Genomic DNA, 21,517 nt, shown 5'->3' on the forward strand with positions numbered 1-21,517 from the left:
AGACTAAATTCTGTGGTTTTACGTGCCAAAACCACAATCCGATCATGAGGCACACCATAGTGGGGGACTCTGGTTTAATTTTGGGGTTCTTTAACGTGCACCTAATGCACAGCACAAAGATGTTCTTGCATTGCAGCCACCGACTAGGGACGGTGCAAGCATCTTGGTGACAGGCCAAAATGTGTCGTCATGGTTTCATCTAGAATCACTCACCATTCAAACTATTGACAAATCCTTGTAACAGAATGAATCTTCATCCCATCTATGCAAAGTCACTTTGTTACACGACCATTTTCTACTTCTGTTTTGTGAAGGTTCTCGGACGAGCACTGAAACGTCAGTTTTGTCGCTTTACTTGTTGGTGACAAGATTTGTACAATGCTGTACAAGGGCTTTACTTGGCCAAATAGTTTTCCATCAAACTTGTGACTACACTATTGGAGCTGTGACATTAGGGGCAAGCCACATGCAACGTGTTCGTTCTAGCCCGCTACTGAACCTGCATGTGCATTAGTTAAAAGGATCATAGTGAAAGTAAAAAGCAACAACCTTTCACAAATCATTATGTTGCATTATTGAAAGTGAAACTGTGCAACATTACTTTAAAGTCTTTTGTTCCTTTCTTCACTGAGTCTTCATTCTCTGCGAGCATGTGGCCTGTCAATCGGGAAGCTTGAAAATACTCCTCCAATAGAACTCCATTCTAGTTCGGTATGGACAGTGATGCACTAGGGTGAGCACAGGCTTTGTATTTAATCACATTTGAAGTGGGTAAGGAAGCATTTCCCTTCTCATTCTGACAATTCTCTTCACTATTAAGTTACAAGTGTGAAGGCACACATTTTTGTGCTGTATGGTCACTTTGCTTTTAAGTTGCCTATTGTGCAATGAGCAATGGAGCCTCTGCAGTTTCTTAAAATATCCAGCAGCATTTATTTTCAGGTAACCTAAGTGTTCAATTGTCTTTTCAACTGCGCTATTCCTATTTCAATCATTCTCATTAGTTCATCTATTGTTACTTTCCTGTCTTCTTTAATAAGTGCATCAATGGCCTCTTCCTTGCCTTCAGTTGTTGTCTCAGAGTGACTACTCCGAGGCTGATATTCAATGCTTGCTGGTCATTTTTATAATGCCTGACCTAGCTCCACACACCACTACAGCTTCTTCATGAATTGCCATTCATCAATGATTAATTTTGGGAGCTGAATTTTGTTCTTAAACAAAAATTATGCCACCACAAGTTTACTAAATAAGGCGTCATATAGAGAGTTCCTTATAATATTACCTGGAGGGAAATTTGGCCCCACTGTTTATGCAAGTTTACCAATTTTTACTGTCGCCTTGGGAATGCCCAGATGTGGGTGTGCGGCGCTTTGTTCTGAATGTGGTTTGGTATAAAACACAGTCATGGCTGCACAGATAAAGTCCTAAAGAAAATACTCATAAAAAAAGTGTATATTTGACTGCACTAAATCTTTCAATAACGTTTACTTATGTATAGCACATAAGCAAGTGAGAGAAACAAAAACAGACAACTGAAACTATTGCACAGTGAGTGCAGACCTTCTCATTTGTCCTTCAATTTTAGTAGCCCATTGATACTGTTTACATTTGGTATATTTGCACAGTGCACAGCAATTGAAATGCAACGCTCTGGGCAAATGGCTGTCGGCACTTTTTGTAGGACCAGATAGTGCTAGGGATACTGAGCGGATGCATTACTGTTTACAACTCAAGCGAGAGCCATTATGATACATTGTGACTGCATCTGGCCCCTCAGAGCTCACTTAGCATGGCCACCGATGTCCCAGCACAAGTTTTCAAGACAGAACAAAAAAACATTTTTGCCTAATATTAAAGAAAGAAACTGAATTTTACATGCTGCTTTAGCACAGAATAAACTATTGTGAAAGACAGAACAGTGCCAGCCAGACGAATCTCCAAGGTGTTCTTGCTATCCAAGAAGGATGCGAACTTGAAACCACATCCTGGTATTCCCATGCATACAACAGTACCACAACATGAGATTTCGATCTGGGTAATACTTTCACTTTGTGGCATAATGTACTGCCATCTTGTTTAGTGTACTGGTGGATACACAGTGCCGAGTATTGATGCCAAATGGCCATTCATGAATGCAGAAATGATTAGTGCCATGTGCTACCAAACACTCATTCCTGTGCACACCTGTGACTTGTGTGCAAAAACAAATTGACTATTACTTTCGGCATGGCCCTCGTACAATGGCACGACAACTAGGTTTCCAAATTTTAGTTGGCTGCTATCAGAATGATAATAAGTGTTAACACTTACCGACTTTCTGAGCTCTTAAACCAAAAAAGGCTGAAGTTGGCATAATTCAGTGTGTGTTTGCGAGATTAAAATTATAGGACAATGTCAGTGGAAAACACGAAGCGCAATCCCAAGTTCGTGATGATCAAAGTTGCATACTCACTACACCTTCAGCAGATGGCAGGCCTGCCATGTTGTGGTGAGGCTGCGATCTCTTGTGTCTCACCTATACATATTTATGTACAAGCACAGTAAAAAGTTTACGAGCTGCTGGTTCCATGAAAGAGTGGAATGTCAGTGTCAGTATTCAAATACTGCGTCCTATATACTTTTGGACCTTTCCTGTACTAGGTCTCAGCCAATTTCTTGCATCATGGGAGGCAAGAGCTACTATGGAAGCACAGGAAGAAGAATGGTAGTGCCGAGTTTCACTAATTTCTATTGTGCTAACTGTTATGCTAACCATTGCTTGCTAAAGAAGCTGCATTTGTCACGAGCAGTTTCACAGCTGTGTCTTTCCCTCGGATAAGCACCACTTGCTGGTAAAAGTAGGTTCGTGTATTTTAAAAACTTCTTCGTCCAGTGCTTGGACGATATTAAGTATACTTCACGGTGTTCTTGCAACAGACATCTAGCAGTAATGAAAAACCGCTGGCAGCAGTGCACTATACTGCCACGCATCGTTTTACATTTTGCTGGTGTTACTTTTCACCACACTGTCATTGCTGTCAAGTTCTCACTGGGTGCAATGTGCCTATTGTTTAAACGTTTGCAAACATTGCAAATTTTAAAGCAGAGGAGGCATGTCCGATCAGATTCTGCAGGTCATAAATAGTGTTGTAGAGCCTTGGATGCATGTGAGCACCAGCAGTCACTCTGGTGATTAGATTTAATGGACAATGACTGTGCTTATCACTATCATTGTCATACGAGTGTTGCTTGTTTTTAACTCCTAGGTTTGGTAGTGTATGGTCCTTCACTGTCATTAGAACGCATAGGTTGACATGCTCACTGAAGTGTGTGTTGAGTCATGCTCACACCACACTCATTTACCAGGTGTGAGATAAAGCATTAGTGAATGACTAAGGGTGTGAGTGTACAGGGGTATGAATGGGACTGAGTGCCGGTGTGCTTGTGCTGCTGAATATAAATGGGAGTGAGCATTGGTTAATGTGAGCTTTAGAAGAAGCAAGTACCAACGAGAGTGACTGTTGGCAGAGTGCTGGCAAATGCGAATGGAAGCAACTATGAACTTGAGCGAGTATTGGTGAGCATGAAGGTGAGTGAGCGAGTGCCAAGGTATTACCAAGTAAGCATCCACTTATTCTGCCGACCTATGCTAGAAAGTGAGTTACTTGCAATATCTCTATGTGTGCTATGCAAACTGTAAATTAATTGGCCGTGTATGTAGCAGCCTTTCTAATGTTTCGCGTTAGGTAAGTTCACTAAGAACTCTAAGCTTTTTTATAAGAACAGCATAAGATTCTGAATGTGCAATGCACCCTGCATTTATCTTGCATGCTGCTTTATGTGCCACGAATTCCTCATTGACTGGGAATTACCAGTGGCACTGTACAATGACCGCGTGGTGCCTATATATATATATATATATATAAACTTTATTTGTCAGGAAGAGATTTCAAGGAGAGGTGGTTGGAGCAGCCCAGTCCAGGGCCCCACTGGCCTCTGCTGCCTGCCTGACCTGGCTAATTAAGGACTTTTGTCCTGCCAAGTCAGAACGGGCGAGTTGGGCCTCCCACTGCTCCATTGTGTCGTTGCTATTTGGCCTATGAGGATTCTTAGTGCACTCCCAGGTTACAAGTATTAGGGTAGGTATGCCACCGCACCAAGGGCAGTTGGCCCTATAGCGAGTGGGATACATGGCGTTTAGCAATTTTAGATGGGGGAATACCCCAGTCTGTATTTTGCGCAAATTGACGGCCTCTTCTCCGCTAAGTTGTGAGTGAGGCAGCAGTTATTTTCTGCGGACTCCGTGCTGATGAGCAAAGATGTCTTTGGCAATTAAATTGATGAGATTTTGAGAGAGATAGTATGAGTGCTTTGGGTTAGAAGAGGCGGCCATCACTCGGTTGGTACACCCTAGAGCTAATGCGTTGGCCTGTTCCTTCCTTTGTGCCCCCTCGTGCCCCAGGCACCAGAGTAGGCGATGATGGTGGGTGAAAGATTTGGGAATTATCGCGACAGCTGCAGTCACGTGCCCCTTGAGAAATATGTGACATGTCTTCCAGGAGTCCGTAACCACAACCGAGTCTCTTTGCGAGCGAGGGTGATCGCCACTGCTAACATTTCGGCCGAGTTGGGTGATCCCGCCATGGCTGACGCGGTTATTTGCTGCTGGCAGATCGCATTCACGACTGCCAGGGTGCACGCACCTCTTCTGGTAGCGCTGCCCAGTCGCCTCTCCATACGCAGCTGCATCCGTGTAGCACGTATAGTACCTAGGTTTATTAGAGCACACAGATTGAATATGTTGTGTGCATGCTTTGTGCTTTTCCTTGTTGTATAAGAGATGCATATTCTGGAGAATTGGAGCTACTGTAATTTTGGATCTCGCCGAAGGAGGGAGAACCACAGCCTGTTCGGCGTGATAAATGGTGTATGCTGGAATATTGAGTCGAGCCAATATTGCCCTATCAGTTTTTGTGAGGCTGAGGCGTTCCCTCTGTTTCATCAGTGGCCTGCCTGAGTTCACTGAAAGTATTACGTACTCCCAAAGCTAGCATGTGCTCCGTGGAGGTACATTTACGCAAGCCCAGAGCCGCCTTGAAAGTGGTTCAAATTATCGTGTTGGCCTGCCTTTCCTCTTCTCTGTTCAAGATTTGGTAAGGTAAGTCATACATGATTTGACTAATTACTAAGGCCTGTACAAGCCTCAGGGTATCGTCTTCTCGCATGCCCACCTTTCGGTACGTCACTCGACGTATCATTTCGGCTATGTTGTGGGCTGCGGATTTGAGGGTTTTGAGTGTCTGTGCTGCTCTCCCATCACTCTATCGACACAAATCCAGGTCTCGCATCGTGGGTACCTCTCGGACCATGTGGCCCTCAACCACAATGTTAATCGACGCTCTGGATTTATAGCCTTTCGTGTGTATCCGGATGACCTTGGACTTTTCGGGCGCACGGCTCAGTCCGCCTCCTCGGGAAAATTTCTCCACTGCTAATACTGTGCTTTGGAGTGTATATTTTTTATCCCCTAGAGAACCTCTGCACGCCCACAGCACGATAACCGGGAGGCACGTATCAGTAATGGCCAAATCACATTGGAGACATTTAAAATGCCTAGCAAAGGAACACCTCAAGGAGCGATAATATTGCCTCTGCTCTTTAACATGGAGATGTGTCGCTTCGCACAGGATCTGGATCAGATACCTGACCTAGGTTACACGCTCTATGGTGCGTGTAAGATATACTTTTCGGGTGAGCCAAGAAGTATGGTGACTTGATGCGTGCCGTGTGCTGTGTGTGCAGTAATGTGCTCTAGCAAATGCTAAAGGAGAGGAGGGTGCTGGCAAGTTCGCGCATCCTTTTTTTAGCCTGGCAACTTCTACGCATGGTGTGGCTGTGTGTGCCCAATCTTGGAGGTAATCTGTGGTGGGTGCAAAGTTTAGGAGAGATGGCTGGTGGCTTTGTGTACTGTTCTCCCATGGGCCTAGTGTTGGAGGTGGCGTAATCAAGCGAGAGGCAGCACGAAGTGTTCACTCGCCACTGCTTCTGCTCTTCATCACGCTAGCATTAGGACAGTGAGTGTCTGCATTCGGCCGATAAAACTATGACCCTTACTATGTGTAGTTCTCTGATACGAGTTCTAGCACTTTGCTATCGCTATCAATGCTGCACATTTTGAGTGAAACTGCAATTTATTTTTTTAATTACTGGCTATTTTCAGATCCATCTCATTGATGCATTGGAAGAGTTGCACAAGTCTGATACTCTGTCCTTGAGCCTCTCCATTCAAGAAATACCTATAAAATGGTGCAGTTTCATGCATGTATTCGTTTTTTGGGCCTGCCCAATTTTTCGACAGTTTGGGAATCCAAGGGAGTCCGAAAAATTAGACACTGACTGCAGTTGTGAAGCAGAGTATAAAATTTCAGCTTCTGTGATACACTGGTGCTATAAATTGGTGTCGCTGCAGCACAGGTGTCAGCATATAATCAACAGGTCCAATATTCCAGCTATTAAAATTGGTGAGTGACACTACTTATATTTTTTATGATTTTTTGCTCTAAACTAGATGCAAATAAAGAATGGTAAGGTTGCTGGTGCCGATATGGCATATGTAAGCAAGCTCTAAATATCAGCCATTTTACTATAAGATCATAAAATTTCACAGGTATGTATTGTGAATATTTGGAGTGTCCGTTTGGGTCTAGCTAACTGCTTGTGATTAAAGTAGCATTATGCTTCATTTTAAAGGAACCAAAAATTCAACCTAGCAAGTTTCAGTAACATTTTCTACGTGGGAATGACTAAAATAAAAAAAAATGGTTTGCTATTTGTGATTCCAAATTGGTTAGCGGTGCTAAATTGAAAACGAAGTATACTTCCTTCACTTTCTCCAGCAGTAGTTGACCCATTTTAGCCAAATTAATAAAATTTTGGTTTTGAAACACTTTACTACTTTAAACTGATTTACTGTAGCTCTTCAGTGTTAGAACAACATGATCGCACACCAGTCAGGTCTGCAAAACAAGACAAACTTTTTATAAATCAGATTGTTGGGTGTAGTACAGGTATTGACAGTGCAAACACACTTTGCAGCCATTCTTCAAATCTGACGGCTACACCAACTTCAATCCTTTGTGTAGGGTAGCAGAAAAATTGGAGCATGAGCCCAGCTGCCAGGTTTATCCCTTTTAATGACTTGTCGGTGGGCTAGTTGCTTTTGGGCGACGGTGAAATGTGTTTGCAGAGTGAGAATGATAAAGACAATACACGAAAGGCAACATGAAGGGGCGCTGCAAGATCTTTATCCGCCTGTCATGCCACCAGAAGCGGGTGTCCAGGAGTGAAAATTTACCTCTGCAGACAGCAAACTGATGTGTGAAAGATGCCACAACTGGATCGATCAGTTAAAGGTTCATTACGTAAGCACTTAGTTCAGGCATAGTTCAGGCACAGTTCAGCAATCATGATATGGAAGTGCACATGGTGTAGCACACGACTAACTGATAATGTTATACAACCAGCCTAGGTTTAGGTATCAAAAAGAACTAAGCGTGCCGTAATGTTACAAGTCCTTGGTGTTGGTGTTGACATCTGAGGAACAGCGGCCTTATACCACATTGAACTACAGAAAACTGAATGCATTCAAGTTCTTAAATGGGTTAATTCGGAAGGTGCACAGAGTTATCGTACGTGATGCAAAAGCATCTACATCTTGTACCTGTAATGAAGCTCGTAGTAACAACAAGCTCTTCAGGTCTTTGAGGATGGGTGAAGAGCTTCCTTGCACAAGTGGTCAGGATGGTCCATCTCAAGAACTTTGAAGCACCCTGGGGTATTAATGTTAACGAGACTTTGTTCCGTAAGCTGTCTCCTTCATCCCTACAACAGTCAATCTTTGCTATTTGTGCACGTGGTTTGTGACTGTGGTGCTTTTGCTACTACTGTACTGGGGGCACCCTCTCAATACCTGTTCGATGCATAAGAGAAATATCCAGCAGCATGGAAGTATGGAAAGACGACACAGCACACATTTGCGAGAGGAGCCTCTCCAGCAAGCTTGCAATTGTCACTGACAGTGGTTACAAACATCACTTACAGCACGTAAACATCACTCACAGGGACAAGGCACCAAAAGAACGATGAAGACAAGTGATGTTCATTGTTCTTTTGGTCCCTTGTCCCTGTACGCGCTGTAAGTGATGTTTGAAACAATGGAATACCAACTAGCCTGTACCCAAACCTTGCTTCAGTAGTTACAACGTGACCCGTATTCGTCTGTATTTCTGGCACTAGGTTAACATAATATCTCAATTCAAAAATGGTCGCAGGATATAGCTAGTGCCAAGTTTGCGTATAATCAGTGTGCATTACAAGGCTCTGCTTGGTGACTGTGACATTGCATCGTGCAGTGGTCTCTTACAAAAAAAGAAAACTGTAAAGTTAGCCAGAATCACATCTACTCGAACTTTGAGGTCATATCATTTATAAAGCTGTAGTCAATGAACACAAACTGTGCTTGTGGCAAGGTCCTGCATAGGTGGACCCAATATGTAAAACATTGTCACAACTCAGAGGCTGCCCATAAACTGCTGAAGTTCTAATTTTAGCAAGTATAACATTGTATGAAGCAGAAAAAAAAAGGCGCAATGTTTCAATGCGGGATAACCACACAGTTTGACAGCAATAATGTCTACTTCTTGCAGCACAGAGTCTACGGAGTATTTCCACAGGAATTTTCCTTGGGCAATAAATATTCACATAACGTTCCATGTACAAAAAGCATGTGAGGCACTGGAGTTCAACATGGCTGCTCTCACCACCAGTGACAGGTGTCAAAGCTGAGTCTCTGGTCCATGTGGACGGCCCAGGAATGTTCGGCAAGTACGGAACCTCGCAGAGGCATCCTCGTCAGCCGAGTCCACATCACCATCACTCGAATTGCTCTCGCGGAATGTGAATGGCCTTTGGGTCCACCGGACTTCACGCGGCTGGGGTGGCACACGAAGGCTGCCAATGGCTCGCTCTGGGTCTAGGCGCTGTGGGCAGAGCAGGATCTCAGGAGAGCCGCCGAGCAGTGACCGGTAGCAGAACTGTGGAGGGCTGCGTAGCCAGGGTTGCTTCTTGGAGCGTGGAATCGGCTGCCGTGGTGTGGGACCCTGCATCTCAAGAGACAAAACCGAAAACCGAAAATGCAACACAGGAAAAAGTTGGAAGGTGATTTAATGTCTAGCCGACGTTGGTCAAAGACAAAATGTTCCTGAGTGAGTTAGGAGTGAGAATAGGGTGATCATTAAGTACAGCACTCTATCTTGTCACCCCTTGCATGAGAGGAGTAGCAAGAGCAATGGACTGCCCGTATCTTTAGAGTGCAGCTTTTTGGCAGCCGTTCCTTGGCAAGCGTTGGCGTTGTCTTTCGTAACTGAGCGAATGAACACAGTGAAGGTTGGAAGCGAATGTGGAGTGCAGTGCGAGATGAAAGGTGGCGACAGCATAGAGAGCGTGAAGAGGAAAGCGGAGGAGCAGGGTGCGGAGAAATTGTGAGAAGAAAAGCATAGTGCCGTGCAAGGCGTGCTTTGCATTGACAATGGTTACAAGGTTGCGCCAGAGTAGCAGCTGTCGTCTTTATGGAAACAAAGCACTGCATGGGCGGAGGTCTGTCTACGGTGGCTGCTATGAATAACATCCATGCGTCACCCATGCACTGCCTCCCACGATCTCATGATTTGTGAGGGAGATCGTTCGCACTAACCAATATATCGCGAAATGAAAACATGTATACAGTCGAGCTAAAATGTTACACTAGGGAGAATTGTCGGTGAATTTTTTTCTTACTGTGATATGTTGAGGAATGGCCCACATTTTAGTGCACATACCCATGGGAATTGTCCACATTTTCAGACTGCGCTGTCTTTGGGAGTGGCCCACATTTTTAGACTGCACTATCTCTAGGATCAGCCAATGAAAGAGGCTAGAAACACACACCTGATACAGAAAAGTGAGGATAACTAACTAAGAAAAAGATTGTTTTTGAAACTGTTTTAGCACTAAGATTAATGATAGCTGTAACATTAGGAGTCACATAGATGGCAGTGTTAGAAAACAAATTGATGTAGCTGAAATTCTGGCAAACATACATTGGCTGACGTGCATTTTTGGGGCATTTAAAGTACGAACACAAAGGTGATGTTAAGCAAGTTTGTTGTTGGGCTAGCTGATACATGGTGCTAAGAAAAAATAAAAACAGCAAAAAGAAGGGGAGGTGATTGTTTGATGCCATTTATAGGAAATATGACATTTGCCCCCATTAGCACTCTGTATACAATCCCATCAACAAAGGAAGAGGTCTGTCTGAACAAACTCACGGCGCTGTTCATGTGTGTAAAGAGTCCGATCCTGTATGATGATGTCAGTGTGCTGTGTTAATGGTGCGTGTCAACTACACAGCAAGAATTTTATACGGACGTTGTGATCATTGTTGCATATTAAAGACTAGTTGAATATCAGATTTTATATTTTGCACTAGCAGCCCAAACAGAAACATGAACAAGGAAAAACTGATTGCAATACCTGCTATCACAATAGACAGGGCTGTGCAGTCATACTGTAGCCAGTTTCTAAGGATGCTGTGTTTCCACATCCCAGTTTTGGGTCCTGAATTAGGCCATTTGTTATAAACACAACGATGCTGCACACTTATCAGGCACTGCTGTAGAAACTACATGGTCACAGAAGTCACACTCCATGTGTTCTGCAGTACAGTTTGATATACAATGCTTTCCTGTGGATTAACTACTTCATATATAACAATTACCACTACTGGCAAAATGTTACTAAAAAAAAGCAGTATTTATGCAACTTTCTCCTTGCAGATTATGACATACTATGTTGTGGTTGAAAGTGCAAGCAGTGCTCTGAGGCCTCCGGTTACAGAGACAGGTCATTCTGCTCATTTGGTGGAAAACAGGTTTGTTCAAATTTGCAGTGCCTTCAACGTGATAATTACATATTATTTTGTGACATAAAAATATTACAGTTAATGTTACAGTTATGCGACAAATATCCATATCTTATTTCATTTGTGACACACTCTGTTTAGGTTGCAAACTTGAGCAGACCTACCACAGTGGCCTAGTGGTAATGGCGTTGCTGAACTTGAGGTCACAGGTTTGATCCCGGCCATGGTGGCTGGATTCCAAAGCAGGAACACTCATATACCGTGCTTTCGGTGCACATTACAGAACTTCAAGTGGTCCAAATTAATCCAGTGCCTTCCACTGCGGCATGCCTCATAATCAGTTTGTGGTTTTGGCTCCTGGAAGTTAAATTTATTTCAATGCGAGTAGAGAGAGCTTTGTAGCCTAAATGGCAATGCGTGCTGTGTATGAAACAAGATCACATTTATTTCTAACTTGTTCACATTTGAATTCATGTTGACAGCGCATCTTGCTTTGTCCCATCTAAAGTGCTCATAAATTACCCACCATGGTTGTTTAGTGGCTATGGTGTTGGGCTGCCAAAAACAAGGTCGCGGGATCTAATCTCGGCCACGGCGGCTGCATTTCGATGGGCGCGAAATGCGCGAACACCTGTGTACTTAGATTTAGGTGCATGTTGAAGAAACCTGGCTTGTACAAATTCCCGGAATGCCCCACTACAGCATGCCTCATAATTAAATTGTGGTTTTGGCATGTAAAACCTCAGAATCTGTATCTGCTCGTAAATTTGAGTTCACAGGAGTCCGACTCTTTTTCCTTTGTTTACAGCAAAGCAATGCGAAACCACAAGCAAATGCACAATTGTTCCTGCGTAGATTAAATTTTAAGACTTGGAGCACAGCTGCTCAATGCTTCAGCTGAAAAACTCGCTTACAAAATGTTAACACCAACAAAGCTTGCCAAGTGATGTAGCAAATGCATACCTGCCAACCTCTGAACTTTTCTGAACTTTAAAAGTAGTAAAAAACCTGCACACTTGACAGCCTGCACTTCTTTAAAGCTTCACCTAAGCACACACTTATTGTGGGATAGATGCTAACTTTATATTACTGATTGTTTACCTTTAGATGCAGCTGCTCAAGCAGCGGCAAACTTAATATAGCAGATACTCACAAGCTACTCTATACTATAGATCACAGTGAGCTTTTCAGTCACTTTTCTGTTGCCTATTTCGCCAGCTGAAGGAGCTTTTCCAAGTAAGATTTTTCAAAGTAAGTACCTTCTGGGATATATGGCACCTTGCTCTGCCACAAGAGGGCAGCACAAATATTATCAAAATTTATTTCTTGCATGCATTTTCTTGGAGTTATGCACAGCTCCAACTTTCGCATGCTTTCAAACATGATCACGAACAGGACTGGCGTTACCTAAAGCTTAATGCGATGTTCATGAAGTCGCAGACCAAGCCGAAATACGTAAACTATAAAAAATTTGGGAGAGTTGGCAGGTATGCAAATGTCTCCAAAACAGTTCTGCACTGTGCAATACTGTCAACAGAAGGGCAGTATACCTGTAGTGTTCCTCTGGGAGGAAGCTTTCCCTGCTTCATTTCCTCTTCAATGGCTAGGAGGTCTTGAAGTTGCTGGCGCCGCTTCTCTTGGAGCTTTTGCTGTATGTCGACAGCTGGCACCACGTTGCTGCCAACTGGAGCACGCTTCCAGAAAGGCTGCGCAGGTGGAACGAATGATGACGGCTTCTTGCGCTTCCTCTTGAGTGCTGCTGGATTCAAACGGCAGTTGAACACCCCCGTGGGTGCCGCTGGAGCAGGTGCTCTTGGCGGAGGCACAAGCCTCCGTACGTGACACCATCGGTAGTAAAGGAGCATGAAGCCCAGCCCAAGAAAGAACCCTCCCCACACCACAAACAGCACCAGGTCCTGACCCCAGTGCGGGCCTGGCTTCAACGCGAGCCAAACGGCCGTCAGAAGACTGTTCTCTAGAAGCATGGCAGTGTAGAAAGCAGCACAGCGGGCCCGACCGGGTCGCCCAGGATTAGGCCTCAGGTTGACGTAACAAATGGTGTGCACGTAAGCTAGCAGAGCCCAGTAAGCCAGTCGGCGGGCAGGTGCATCTCCACGGAACAGCCGTGGTGGTGGAGAAGCCAGCCAGACCAACATGGCGAGCCAGTGTAAAAGCAGCACCACCAACACCCAGTGGCCATAAAGTGAAGCGTAAAGGATCAGGGCACAAGCTCTTGCAGACACTGTCCCCAGCCGCCAAGCCAACTGACAAACCACACCTAGCCACGTGAGGACAAGCCGGTGAAGTTGCTGGCGACGGATGTTCTTGCTAAAGGAGGCCAGAGCCCAGCAGACACTGAATAGAGAAAGCAATGCTGAGACTCGGTCGAGCGGTGCTACCATGCTTGGCGCTGGCTGTGCCCAGGCTAGATGTAGCTGCAGCAGCAGCATCGGGGCGGCTTCACCAAAGCCATGGATGAGACGCAGCAGGCACAAGTCGGCCACCTCCTGCTTGACACGGCTTAGGTGTACTGGCAGAAGTAGCTTGAAGTAGCGCCACAGTACGCCCGTCTGGAAGGCATGGAGCAACAACACACCGCCTCGGCGTGCCTTGGTCTTTGCACCACGCTGAAGGTACCAGTGGAGAGATAGGCCCTGGCTGACCAGGAGTGATCCCAGGATGCTGGTGAGGGCAACCGAGAACCAGACCAACTGCTGGCGCACGACCAACAGCGTGTACGCCACCATGACGTCAAAGACAATGTCGCAGAAGTACGATGCCATGGAGATGATGTTGAAGAGGACATCGCATAGCGGCAGCAGTTCCTGGCCAGAAGGCTTGCTGGAAGCTTCTTGCTCCACTGCGGTGGGTGTGCCCTCCGCAGTGCCCTCCTGGGGCAGTCGTGGTGATGGGGGAGCCAGGGCTCCGAGGGAAGCGCCAGATCTCGGCCTGGCATGCTGATCAGCACATGACTACCTGTGGCCCGCAGTGGTTGGCGTCCTGGGTTTTGAAGTCTGCAAATGTAGAAAAGGAACATCACAGTGGCATGCTATCGGGCCAGTTGAAATACTGGACATAATAAAGCAAATATAAAAATTATCTTGCTGATTTCAGCATGGAGCAAACTTGTGATATGATTTTTTTCCCCGCATTAAATGCAACAATGTCGTAAGAGACTGTAGCAGAAATACAGCAGCACAAGCACCTGTTGCTCAGACAGCAAGGGTGGAGAGCTATTAATTGTGAGTGACATGAACGTTCCTGTTCTATGTGTCACTCGCATAGATAGCTTATGGCATGTTGCAGAAGGAATGTGCCGATTTAATGGGCTTAAATCCACAACGCTGCTGCCTCTTGCAATACAATTTTTACTGAGTGTGATTGTTTATTGCTCTCTGCAAAATGTTTCCCTGTGCATTCTGCTTCCAACAGAATTATTGTGGCCGCTGTAGCAGACACACAACCTGCGACATTGTGCTGGTTAGCCGACTGCCATAACTGCTGTGTTATCACAGCAAGTAGAAAACCAACACAGAGTAATAGATTCTAGCATGCCCTATGTGGGAAAACACGGTCATGCATCGAGATTAATATGCATTCGACCAAGCAAATCGTATATACACCCATCTGCTCCTTGGTAGACTGCAAATGTGTGCAACACGGTCAAGCTGAATTTCCATCAGTGACAGAGAAGTCCGGTCCCACTAAAGTGCGAAAGTACATCGAAGACAACGCTACAACATGATTTATGACGGCTAGTTGCTCAGGATCCCAAGCATCAACAGGAATTGGAGCTTGCGTTCGTCGCGGCACATAATGGGGAGATAACTCAATGGGTTCGCCTCGTAAAGATTGACGCCATGTTATGAAACACGTCAAACTCGTTTCCAGGATTAAGGTTCGCAAGTCTAATTTCTTCTTTCACGATATTTTGAGGATCTACGGTACAATTACGAAGTTGGCGTCACCCTTCCAGCAGGCACACTCATTCATATGAGCGAGAAGTCCAACTAACGTCGATTATACAAGGTATTTCACACGTTTCTACTCCCCGCTGTCACCGTTCATCCACCAACAGCTTCTCGTACAAATGTAGGCATGATCTTTAGAAGTATACGGCTAAGAGCGCAATTGTGGGAGGTACGTGACATGCGATTGCAGAGAAACTATATCAAATGCCGGGCATTCAGCAGGCGCACAAGCGTTTCACGAAGCTTCACGTATCAAACGGACACTGAAGTGGTATAAACAGACAAATGCTTTAATAACGCGTCCAAAAAGACGCACGAGCGAGCGGCATGCAGCGCTTCGTGCGTGGCGCTCACGATGCCACTACATTGTTAAGCGCTTTAAACGGAGTGCATTGAGCGATTTGTTTACATTCCGATCATATTTGCCGGGCCTCCGATAAGATCGCGCCACTTACAAAGCGTGTCGGGTTGTGAATAGCTGTGAAGAAAATATGACTTACCGCAACTAGGTTCATGTAGGCCGGGTTCCCTGCCTATGGCTCGATATCATCGGCAGAAAATATATATCACGAACCCTCGTCGTGCCTTGGCATTGGCATGCCGAGGGGGCCAGAAGAGAAAGCACCAACACCAAACATCAAACGCTCTTGTTCTCTCTCCCTCAGCGCGCAAACAGGTTGTTGGAAGAGCAGGTGAGGAGGTAAAAGCCGACGCGCACATGCGACGCGCAGGACAACGCTATGGAAGATGGATGGATGCTATGAGCGTCCCCTTTGGAACGGAGCGGTGGGTTGCGCCAGCTGCGCCACCAAACCCTTGCTATTATACTGTTTAATGTCATACCTAGGTTAAAAAAAAAAAAGACACTATGAATTTCCAGGAGCAAATTTCCTGACCCCCTATTGCGAACTTTGCTCTTGTACGTTTCCGTTTTTTTCCCGTTTCCCTACTTTTCTTTCACAAATCTTCAATCGCCTCTTACTAATCTCTATATTGCGGACATGTTTTGCGGACATTTTTACTTTTCCACTGCTCTCGCTGAACCCAAGGGTTTCAAGGAGGCGAGTGGTGCCTGCATCGACCGCTGGGCAGACGCCTTCACATTCTAATAAAACATGCTCTACCGTTTCCTTAGCTTTACCGCAGCAAGCACATGCTTCTTCTTCCTTCTTATATCTCGTTTTATAGTTGCGTGTTCAAAGGCATCCCGATCTCGCTTCGAAAAGTAATAAAGCTTCCCTTTGCATGAGTTATCATAAATTATTTCGTTCCTGATTTCGTTTTTTCCTATTAATAGTACTTACTCATGGCCGGTTTCTTTTCCATTGAGATTGACCATTGATTGACCATGAGATTATTTCAGCTTCTCTGACTTCCTGCTTGACGTTCTTTGTTGCTGTGTTGCCCAGTCTACAGGCCGCATACTTGCTGGTAAGCTTCCTAGTTCTTTTCCTCCACTGTGAATTGATGTTTTTCCTGTACAGATACCTCAACACTCTCCCAGCCCATTTGCTATCTTCCATATTCCTCAGTCGTTCTTCATAATCAATTTTACTGCGAGATTCCCTCACTTTCAAACTAGTACAGCCCATATAATCCTGCACAGCTTCATTTGTAGTTTTCCCGTGAGCGCCCAATGCGAACCGCCCCACTAACCTTTGGTTCCCATCGAGTCCTGATTGTACCCCTGATTTAAAGCAAACAACCGCATTTCCAAAAGTAAGTCCTGGAACCATTATATCTTTCCACATACCCCGGAGCTCCTCCAACTTATTGTATCCCCATAGCGCTCTGCTTCATTATGTCTGCATTCCTCTTCCCCTTCATTGTTATTGTTTTTTCCTGTGTTTCCATATATATATTGCCTTCGTTTATCCATATACCAAGGTATTTATATTCTCTTACCCGAGGTATTTCCTGGCCCTGTATTGCCACTGTCTGTTCACTGTTTTCATTGTATACCATTACACCTGATTTTCTAACACCAAATTTCAAACCTTAATTGTTGCCTTCCTGCCCGCAGAAATTAGCCAGACGTTTCAAATCACTTTGCTTGTTAGCTAGCAAAAAATAAACCTGGAAACTGGGCTGCTCTACTACTGTACCCGCCTGTTTATATGGTCGAGATATTAAATCCGATATTGCTTCCTTCTAGCGCCCTCTCCATCTTCACCGTGTACACCATAAACAGCAATGGGGATAAAGGGCACGCCTGCCTCAGTCCCTTGTTGATATGAACTTTCTCCTCGCTCCTCATCCCTTCCCATTTAACGCAAACGGTAATTTCATGGTAAACCTCTCTCAAAAGCTGTAGACAATCGTCACCTAAGCTTTCCCCTTCGAGAATATCCCACAAAATGTCGCGGTCTACGTTGTCATAGGCTCCTGTAATGTCTAAGAAGGCCACATATAACGGTCTGCTTCCTACTTTTGATATTTCAATATTCTGAGTAAGAACAAATAAGGTATAATATCCAAACGTCTACCTATAGCTATTCTGAAGCCATTCTGAAGTTCCTCCAAAATGCCATTATTCTTTGCCCACGCTTGCAGCTTTAATTTGACTGCCTAGATTGCTAGCCTGCAGTATAATACCGATGTAATGCCGACGGTCTATACGAGTGAATTCTGTCTTTCTCCCCCTTACCTTTATAAATTAAATTCATTCTACTTTTTCCCCAACTGTCTGGTATTCGTCTAGCTTTTAAAGTTTCCTTCCACTGCTTTCACCAGAGCTTCGATCTTACTTTTTGATCCTAGTTCATTAATCAGCCTAACGGGAACCTCGTCTCACTGTGGCTGTGAGCTTAGAAATTTTCTCTTTGGCTTTCTTCCAGTTGAAATTTGTCAGCACCAGCTCCTTTTCCGCCTGGGTCTCTTTCACGCTTTTTTTCTTCAAATACAACCTCGTCATTGCCTTGGAAAGATTTGGCTGTTATTTTTCGTATGTCATTTATTGCCGCTTCCCCTTCCAGTTTGTTTCCATTTTCGTCTAGGATATGTTGTATTGTTGTTGACTTCCTGCCTAATAATTTCATGTGGTTCCAAAATATTCTAGGTGCGGCCTTCTTTTTCTCATGTATTTCTGACAACCAACGTTCACTTTCACCTTTTATCTTTGCTTGCACCAGTATTTGAACCATAGACTTTTTCTCCCGGTATATTTCCCATTTACTGGCTACTTCATCCTGCGGCAACTGCGCCTTGTTTGCCTGCCTGTTCTCTTGGGGTGCCTTCTGTCGTTCGTTGAGGAGAGCCACTTTCTGTCGAGGAGAGCCACTTGGGGGAGGGGGGTGTCGCCGCCTGCCGTCACCTGCAGAAAGCAGCGTTTCAGTAGTTCACTATAGTTTCAGGGAGGGCTGCCGTGTGTTGCCCGCTCTTGGAACAGGAGACTGCCCTCCCTCAAACATTGCTTTCTGCGGCCTCTGCGGCTGACGGCAGGCGGCGACATAAATTTATGGTTGCGCCATCTTCGGCAGCAGCTCGCATCTCCATAAACGCAGGCAAATTTGCACTTTATTTTTCTTAAAAACCAGATATTGAAGTGTGCTAAGTGTTATACTAAACAACGTAACCTGCAAAATGCGATCTTTCTGCAAAATCTGAGCAAGAGCACGTGCAGCGGTGAGCGCAAAATATTTTTTCCTACAGGCCAAAATATTAAGGACCCTGTACAGAGCGGGTTGTGCATATGTAGATAAAAATGTTCGAAAATAAAAAAAAGGATTTCGCACTTACTGCTGCACTTTTCCTGCTCAACTTTGACCGAGAGATAACATTTTGGAGTTCATTCCTTGGTTTTTAAGAACAACAAATGAAAACTTGCCTTCGATTGTGAGGATGCAATCTCCTGCTGGCGACAGCGCTAGCTTAAACTTGTGTTGTCGCCTGCCAGCAGTTGCAAAAGGCAGCAGTTCGGGGGGTGGGGGTGGGGGGGAGGTGTTGTCGCCTGTTCCAGAGGACGGGCAACAGCCCTCCTTAAACAGTTACTTTCCGCATCTGTCGGCAGATGGCGACACATGTTTATGCTGCACTTTTAAAACAGTTCCACCTTTCGGGGTCTGACAACCTTCATCTGTGTTGCCCGCATTTATTTTCTTTAACGCTGCGAGCCCCGTTCTTCCAAGTCAGGAAAGGCATGCGCGTTATCAGCATGACAGAGCACTGTGGAAGGAAAGTTGCGAGCGCAGCGTTTTCAAGAAAGGAAACGCAAGCAAGGCAGATGACTATTATCGTTGGGGGACAAATATAAACCCCAAAGGGTGCAACTGTTGTAAGAATGTACACTCTTAAGCAAAATTATACCCTTCGTATCTTGCCCCACAACAATAATCGTCATCTGTCTTGTCCGCATTTGTTGTTGCGAGACAAGATAAGCCCCAAAGGGTGTAATTTTGCTTAAGAGTGTACAGGCGCCGACAAAAGTGGTATACTCCACGCAGATTGCTACTGCAGCGGCGTCGCTCGGCATTTTGGCGAGCTGAAGCACGAAACATTGACACGAGTCAAGCGACACGCTTGCAGATAATAAAGGGCACCAACGGAGGAAGGAAACTCGGCAGAAGCCCTGACGTCACTCTTTGTGAAGCTAAAGTGAAGCCGGAAGTTGGCGTTGCTCATGGCGTTGCTCCGCCTATCGGGCCAGCTCTCTTCTCTTGTTTACATTTCTCGCGAAACCACGCCGCGCTGCGCGCAACCGTGCTGTTCGGATCCGCGCGCTCCGCAGCAAGACTAAACAATCGTTAGCACGTCAGCATGATTCCGCCAAAGAGGGCAAAATTTCCCGCGGATATTCCTTCGTCCGTTGCCATTGCCGTGGCGCGGTACATTACGTACAGCGTTGCATGCGCGTTCATTTCACGAACTTGAGTTCCTCCTGTCCCACTTGGCCACAGCAACATCCGGTAGAGCACGGTCCAGATAACGCAGGGCAACAAAACACGGAGACCAACGCAAACCTGCCCGCACGGCGCCTTTGCCACAATACGAAACCTACGGAGCAACACGTGTGAGCGCACAGAACAATAACAAAGCCGTCATTCTGGCCCGAAAGGCGTGGCCGCTATAGCAAAGAAATAAAAAAAATTCGAAAAAAAGGAGAACCGACTACGTCATTTCCTCTAAACTTTTCTCGTAGCGCGCGGAAGGGGTAGGGCCTCTCCTCAGCTTCCTTCCTCCATGAGGGCACCCATTGGCTGTCTCGATCCCAGATACTGCCTGTAGATGGCGTTGCGATGCAGTTTGCCGTTGCAGAACACGCACCTATAACGCGAGATATAAGAAGGAAGAAGAAGCATGTGCTTGCTGCGGTAAAGCTAAAGAAACGACGGAGCATGTTTTATTAGAATGTGAAGACGTCTGCCCAGCGGTCGATTTAGGCACCACTGGCCTCCTTGAAGCCCTTGGGTTCGGTGGGAGCAATGGTAAAGCAAACATGTCCGTAATAGGCATTAGTAAGAGGCGATAGGAGGATTGGTGGAGGAAAAGTAGTGAAACGACAAAAGACGGAGACGTACAAAAGCACAGATCGCAATAGGGGATCAAAAAATTTGGGCGTGGTAGTTCATAGTGTTCTTTCTTTTCTTTTTTCATTGTTTAACCTAGGTAGGAAATTAGGCAGTATAATAGCAAGAGCTTGGTGGCGCAACCCACCGCTCCGTTCCAAAGGGGACGCTCATAACATCCATCCATCCATCTATCCATCCATCCAGCCGCTGCAGTGCCGTTGCAGTTTGCGTCACAGTGGAGGAAAAGAACTAGGAAGCTTACCAGCAAGTATGTGGCCTGTAAGGTGGGCAACACAGCAACAAAGACGTTCAAGCGGAAAGTCAGAGAGGCTGAAATAATCTCGTGGGTGGCGGCAATGGAAAGGAAACCTGGCATGAGTAACTACTTAAGAGGAAGAAACGAAATCAGTAAAGAAACAATTTATGATAACTCAAAGGGAAGCTCATTACTTTTCGAAGCGAGATCGGGATGCCTTAGAACACGCGCCCATAAAGCGAGATATAAGAAGGAACAAGAATGATGTGCTTGCTGCGGTAAAGCTAGGGAAACTATGGAGCATCTTTTATTAGAATGTGAAGACGTCTACCCAGCGGTCGATTTAAGCACCACTGGCCTCCTTGAAGCCCTTGGGTTCCGCGGGAGCAGTGGAAAAGTAAACATGTCCACAATAGGCATTAGTAAGAGGCGATTGGAGGATTGGTGGACGAAAAGTAGGGAAACGACAAAAAACGGAAACGTACAAAAGCACAGTTAGCGGTGGGGGATCAGAAAATTACGTAGTGGGAGTTCATAGTGTTTATTTTTTATTTTTTATTGTTTAACTTAGGTAGGACATTAGGCACACTCTAAGAGTGAGTGAGTAAAGACTTTATTTGAAAGCAAGGTATTGACATAAGGCCTTGTTGTTAGGCAGCCCCGAGCCCCTGGGCATGGGCGGCTTCTTCAGCTCTCTCGATGACCTTGGCCTGCAGCTCAGGGTCGGAGCTGAGCAACATGGCCTCCCACTGCTCAGCATTACTTATTTCGTGCACACTCTAAGAAGATTTTACACCCTTTGGAGTGCCCCTTCTGCCACACAACGGTAATCGTCATCTGCCTT

At 45.4% G+C, this 21,517-nt stretch overlaps 1 protein-coding gene across 4 annotated transcripts; it reads right to left on the reverse strand.

Moving 5' to 3' along the window:
- Positions 1–6,999: 6,999 nt before the first annotated feature.
- LOC142592588 (XK-related protein 5-like) lies at positions 7,000–15,690 on the reverse strand. 4 transcript variants are annotated; one of them, XM_075704119.1, is made up of 4 exons: positions 15,411–15,690; positions 12,490–13,953; positions 11,104–11,169; positions 9,008–9,146 (listed from the first exon to the last, which is right to left on the reverse strand). In XM_075704119.1, exons 2-3 carry the CDS (start codon positions 13,720–13,722, stop codon positions 11,143–11,145), a joined length of 1,260 nt encoding a protein of 419 aa, XP_075560234.1. In that variant the 5' UTR covers positions 13,723–13,953; positions 15,411–15,690; the 3' UTR covers positions 9,008–9,146; positions 11,104–11,142. The 4 variants fall into 4 exon arrangements, with proteins under 4 accessions (XP_075560232.1, XP_075560233.1, XP_075560234.1 ...); XM_075704120.1 differs by having other exon boundaries at positions 9,009–9,140; XM_075704117.1 differs by lacking the exon at positions 11,104–11,169 and having other exon boundaries at positions 7,000–9,146; positions 15,411–15,686.
- Positions 15,691–21,517: the final 5,827 nt, after the last annotated feature.

The sequence above is a fragment of the Dermacentor variabilis genome, chromosome 9 (assembly GCF_050947875.1).
Source record: "Dermacentor variabilis isolate Ectoservices chromosome 9, ASM5094787v1, whole genome shotgun sequence".
Classification (NCBI taxonomy): domain Eukaryota; kingdom Metazoa; phylum Arthropoda; class Arachnida; order Ixodida; family Ixodidae; genus Dermacentor; species Dermacentor variabilis.